Raw genomic sequence first — 6,000 nt, forward strand, 5'->3', positions numbered from 1 at the left:
TCAATAACTGACTTAACTGTTAATTGACAAAATCTGAATTGGTTAATTTCCTGTCCATCTAAAAATGGAATAATCAACTTGGCTAATCTCTCAGCATTAATGTTTTACTGGAGAGGAAAAAAATCACAAAACCCCTTATAATGTTAAACCTTTAAGCTTAGATTTTACATCGCTTCAGCAAACAGCTAGGCTTGTATCAATGTAAGAATAATTAAGCAAATAAACTAGAGTATGTGTTGATATGACTTTCTTAAATGTGCATGATTGGTGTATAATTTAAGCTATCATATCTACACTGAGAATATAGATTAGCATATTTACAGCACATATCGCCTAGACTCTCTCTCTCTCTCTCTCTCTCTCTCTCTCTCTCTCTCTCTCTCTCTCTCTCTCTCTCTCTCTCTCTCTCTCTCGTCTTTCACTGTGCACTGCTCTGTATGTGTGTGTGTACGTGAGAATATAAGTGTGTGTGTGTGTGTGTGTGTGTGTGTGTGTGTGTGTGTGTGTGTGCACAGACTCACAGCAGCCACCCTTGCCCCCACCCTTCTCATTAATATGTATGTATTCTGAGGCAGCTAGCGAAGACGGTGTGTTTCTCACCCGCTGATTAATGCTGTCTGTCAATTACCTCTAGATCCAACCGTGCTGTGGAGCTTCCCCCAGGACCACACCGACCAGGTTGGAACACACTCTGCTTTTTCATTCTTTTCTCACTCTCTTCCTGCTCTCACTCTCACTCGTTCACGGTTACAGACAACCTCTACCTCCTCCTCTCCCATCTCCCTTCCTTGCCTAATGCCCTCACTCACCCTGCCATCCTGTGGTAACCTCCCCCCCAACACCTATTATTACCACCACCACCACCACTCTCCTCCTCATCCCTATCAGTGCTTTCTCTCCTTCTCTCTCCATATTTCTCTCTCTCCTCCTCCTCTCTGTCTCTCTCTGTCTCTCTCTGTCTCATTGTATGTCTGTTGCTGGTAATGAAAAGCACTGAGCACGTCTTCAATAACCGACGAATCAGTAATTATCATGCAACCGTGACAGGAATGCACACCTCTCTCTTTCTCTCTCTCTCTCTCTCTCTCTCTCTCTCTCTCTCTCTCATTTGTGTCTCTTGCTTTCTCTCTCATTGTGCTACTATGTTTGCTTCCTATTGTTTCACATTTATAGCATTATCGGGTAAATTTTCAATCTGAAAGCAAAATCTGCAGCTGTTTTGCAATACATTTTGGAACACCATGTTCCTCCTAAACCAGTCAGAGGTAAGTATTGCAGGATTAGATACACCTCAGTCTCTCCCACTAGTCTGTATTGTTGAAAAATCACATTTCTGATGAGGACCTAGTTATTAAAAGATGATTGATTCCAGTATCACAACAAAAATTCTATTGATTATAATAACATTATACTCATCAAGAAGTAGCTGCGATCTGGGAAACATTGCAGCTATAAAAACTGACGGGCAAGAAACACAAGCAGACAGGTTGTAAACAAAGTTACCAACAAGCCAGATTATCAATACCACTTTATTTGGACATAAAACTATAATTCGACCCAAAGTGTTTGCTATATTTTCTATGTGTGTGCACAACTATATTAAGTAGGGATGTCCCGATCAGGTTTTTTTGCCATCGAGTCCGAGTCATTTGATTTTGAGTATCTACCAATACCGAGTCCCGATCCGATACTTCTATAATAATTCAACTTTAGAATACCTCCAGACCGCAGACATACTCGCACTTTTCGCTTCAAGCTGCTTCCGTGTTCTACTTTGCCGGCATTTAACCAATAGCATCTCTGCAACAAAGTGATGTCATGCCGCACGCGTTGCTGTTTCTGTGTGGAGTCAAAAGGGTCTAACTCTGTGCCACCGCATAACTATAGATGTGTTAAAAAATAATGAGAATATATATACATATATATCCGAGTCCTGATCGGGAGGTAACGTCCGATTCCGATCGAGTCTGAAACCACGTGATCGGGCCCCGATTTCCGATCACGTGATCGGATCTGGACATCCCTAATATTAAGTACAGTAGGTCAAAGTTTAACCTGGAAGTCTGTCTATAACCTGTAATCGATGTTTACAACTTACAGTATATTGTACGATTCACCTTTGTTTTTTTAAGGGATGCACAGATTCGATTTGGCAGACTTGTATCAAGGCCAATACTGACCATTTAAGCAGATGGGAGATCAGCAATGAAGTGACCAATCCATATTAAAAACAGTTTTCTGTTAATTAGTTAAGTAAGATTCAATGTTTCTGCCATCAGTCATGTCGGCCAACTTAGTTTTTAGCGCCAAAACAATCCCTGGACTCATATTACCTTACATTTAAAATGATTCCAATAAGTTCTACGTACTGAGGTATACAAATTTTACATTTGGGAAAATCAGTTCAGTACCTGCTTTTGGTTGATACCCTCAGTTGAAGTATTGAAATTATTATCAGTAGATAAAAAGTTAGATTGGTGCATCCCTAGTTTTCTCTTCCTGGGGGTTTGTTTAACTAAATGCTGATTATGTTTAGTACCCCATCTGACTTCTTATTAGTGATGTCACTTCAATTAACTTGACTTGGAATTAACTTGGTGCAATGTTGTTGACGATAGAAATGATAGCCAAAACTACGATATAAGACCCATGGTGTCATAAACCCAAATTATCCTTTAAGCCAATCACAAATCTTATCAGCTGTCTCAGGGACAATGTGCACACACGTATGTAAAAACATCTTTGGAATAATTGAAATTGATTTGATATCCCTTTTATTTAAAGCTTAGCTCTTTACCCTTAGAAAAATACACCACCTCAGCAGGGGGTCTTTGTTATTTCTCTCTGGCAACACCTTCAAAGAACTACTAGTCTAGATTCAACTTGATCAAAACAATCACACAGCCTGTAATAATATGCGTATTAAACTCTATGTTGTGCACATCACTCTGTAAGTAGATCAGGTTGACTCATTCTCCTGTCCTGTGCTCCAACATGTGATGACTCCATGACATCTGCTTGCGTGCGTGCGTGCGTGCGTGCGTGCGTGCGTGTGTGCGTGCGTGCGTGCGTGCGTGTGTGAGTGAATGACAGAAGACAAGAAAAAAAACAAGACGTGCAACATATTGTTTCTGTTCCCAAAGCGGGCACAGAACAGGTCCTGGAGCAAATCACTAGACAGATGACTGCAGCAGCCCATCAATGGGCTGAAGGGAAAAATGGACAACTAGAAAAAAAACTTGAGCGAAAGACAACATCATGTGCGTAGGCTAACTATCTCTCAACACAGCAGCCAAGCCAGTGAGTTTAAACCGCTCTCCTGCCTCTCTGATCCACTTTGAGGAATAAACGGGCTTGTAGAAAGATGCTTCAGGCGATGTCTGCCTTCCCCACAAGAACCAGAGCATGCTATCAGAGTAAGAGGTAGAGGGAGTGTGGGACTCATAGTGTGAGCAAGAAATTACTGAGTTTCAGAGATAGGCACAGGAAATGGAAGCGATGGAAAAGGAGTAAAAAGAGAAGCTAAGAGCCAAAAGAGATGAAATGAAGAAATAGTGTAAACATAGTCTGTGGGTTGTCATAGGCCTGCCTCATCCTTCCTCTCCGACATGTCTCTCTTTTAAGACATGTCCCCCCCCCCCCTCCTCCCAACCTTACTTTTCTTTCATTCTGTTGTCGACCAGATCGTTTGTGTGGATAAGATGGCCCTTAAGATGGCTAGTTAGCGTGCTGTGTACAGAGGGATTGGCCCTTTCCCCCGTATACATAAAGGCTGTATTCACAGGCCTCATTACCAGGATTAGGGCTCTTTTTCTCCTTTTGTAGGGCCGAGGGCTGGAGTCCTCTGTAGCCACAGTCTCTGTCTCTTTCTGTGGCCCGAGCTGGCCAGCATATGGCAGCAGCAGCCAACAGTCTCCACAGAGGGGCTCAGAACTCAGAGCAAGGCCTCCTTTTGTTTAGGCTGTTATTGTTGCTCAGCGTAATGACATTTGTAGGCCGTAGGATCGGGGTGGAGGGGTTAGTCTACCCCAGGGGAGAGAGAGGGAGACAGAAAGAGGGAGACAGAGAGAGGGAGAGGGATGGAAGGAAGGAGGGGGAGAGGCAAAGACATGCAGACAGACAGGAGTGTGGATTATGGAAATATGAATTGATTTTTTTTTTTCTGTTCTATGGTAGAATAGAAAGCTCAAAGGAGAACAGACTGCAGGCTGGCTGGCACGCCGGGGTGGTGCTGGGGAAATATGAAGTGAGAGGCGCTTGCTCCCTCTTTCTCTCTCTCTCTCTCTCTGCTTTCTTTCTTTTCCCCTCCTGCTCCCCCTATTCCTCCCTCAGCCCCTGAGACTCTTGATGCCCTGGTCATCCACAGATGCCACTTGGATAGAGAGGGAGAGATGGAGAAACGGAAGAGAGAGAGAGAGAGACAGAGAGAGGGAGGGCAAAAGAGAGGTGGCTAAAGCATATATTTGAATCGCAAGAAGGGCTTTTTTTTTTTGCAAATGAAGCAGACAGATGGAAATCTGTCCGTTTCCTCTCAGATCTCATCCCAAAGTTGTGGAAAAAACACAGCAGACAGAACACACACACACACACACACACACACACACACACACACATACACACACACACACACACACACACACACACACACACATACACACACAAAAAATGGTTTTGCCAGTTAGTTCTAGCTAACCACAGTTTGGTGTATAAAGGGTCCACTCCTCTGTGGAGAACAGATGATAATATGAGAAACACACTCAGCAAGTTCCACAAACAGACTACCCTTTGAAAACTTAAAGCGTGAGCAAATCCACAGTATTTAAACACACAACACTTTTAAGTTACTCACACAGATTCACAACTGTGAATTGCTGTTGGTCCTTGCCCAACACTGCAGGCACAAACATATTTTTAAGGTTGACAGGCTCCAGCACTGCCATTTAATTTTTTATTATCTCTTATTTTTTAATATACACATATCTGTGTTTGTCTTTATGTTCATTTTTTTATGTTATGTTCATTTCCAGATTTCTCACTCTCACCTGATTCATATTCTACCCAACTTGGAATTGCCTCCTTATAGGAAATTGTATCTCATCAGAAGTTTGATAAGTTTCAGAATTTGTGCTGATTAGACATGATTTCTTTAGATATTTACCGGTCCATTTTTGTCAGATATTCATAGATGCGTTTAACATTGAAAGTAACAAATAAAGTATAGGCAAATATACAAGGAGGTCACCACAGTGAACACAATCTCAACAAATTATATAAAGCATTGTTGTGAAAAAAAGATAGAAGACTGCAAATACCTTAGGGTGTGTGGCTGCAAGCCTGGGAAACTCAGTGTTCTATCAATTCCCTTATCTGGAGAATTATGTGTTGGAAAAAATCATTTTTGTTTGTTTGTTTGCTTTTATAACTCCTAAGCAGAAATCCATATTAACTGAGACACCGTTCTCCTGCTGAAGGGGCTGTGGATCAACACTGGCCAACCATGGCCACATATTTTGGTATTGTCCATATATTTAGCTTTTTTTTGTGACAGTTTGTGTGACATTTAATGTCAAGGATACTGGGTTTTAGTGCTGATGCGTTGTTTTCTCTTATGTGTTGGACATGTAAAAGTGATATCTACTTCCTGAAGATCCTTATGGCTGCAATTAAAAACATATTTCCCAATGCTGACTGTAGAGAAACTCCCCCTACTGTGCAGCGTTTCATAAACACTGTCACCATATTTGATGCTCCATGAAAATGGATAAAATGGGTGTGTTACTCTCAGGAAATAGACACTGATTACTCCACATTCTGCTCGCACTCTAGTTGCACACTCCATCTTCTTTTTAGTTTTTTTTTTTCTTTCTAGTAACACACACTCCTCATCTCTATCTCTCTCCATTGTGCTTTCTTGCACATTCCTTCCTTACGGTTACAGTAAGCTTTCCCCCCAGTTACTTGCATATCATACACACACTCACATGCATACAGGGAGATAAC

General features: G+C 41.8%; 1 protein-coding gene across 6 annotated transcripts in view; it reads left to right on the forward strand.

Annotated features, from left to right (window-relative positions):
• Window positions 1–6,000, forward strand: part of dennd1b (DENN/MADD domain containing 1B) — a 110,572-nt gene that overhangs the window by 21,369 nt on the left and 83,203 nt on the right. For all 6 annotated transcript variants that reach the window (XM_036007692.1, XM_036007691.1, XM_036007690.1 and 3 more), the window contains one exon: window positions 635–678. In XM_036007692.1, the coding sequence (XP_035863585.1) occupies window positions 635–678 (44 nt within the window). The remainder of the gene's footprint in view (window positions 1–634; window positions 679–6,000) is intronic.

The sequence above is a fragment of the Sander lucioperca genome, chromosome 11, assembly GCF_008315115.2.
Source record: "Sander lucioperca isolate FBNREF2018 chromosome 11, SLUC_FBN_1.2, whole genome shotgun sequence".
In the NCBI taxonomy this organism is placed as follows: domain Eukaryota; kingdom Metazoa; phylum Chordata; class Actinopteri; order Perciformes; family Percidae; genus Sander; species Sander lucioperca.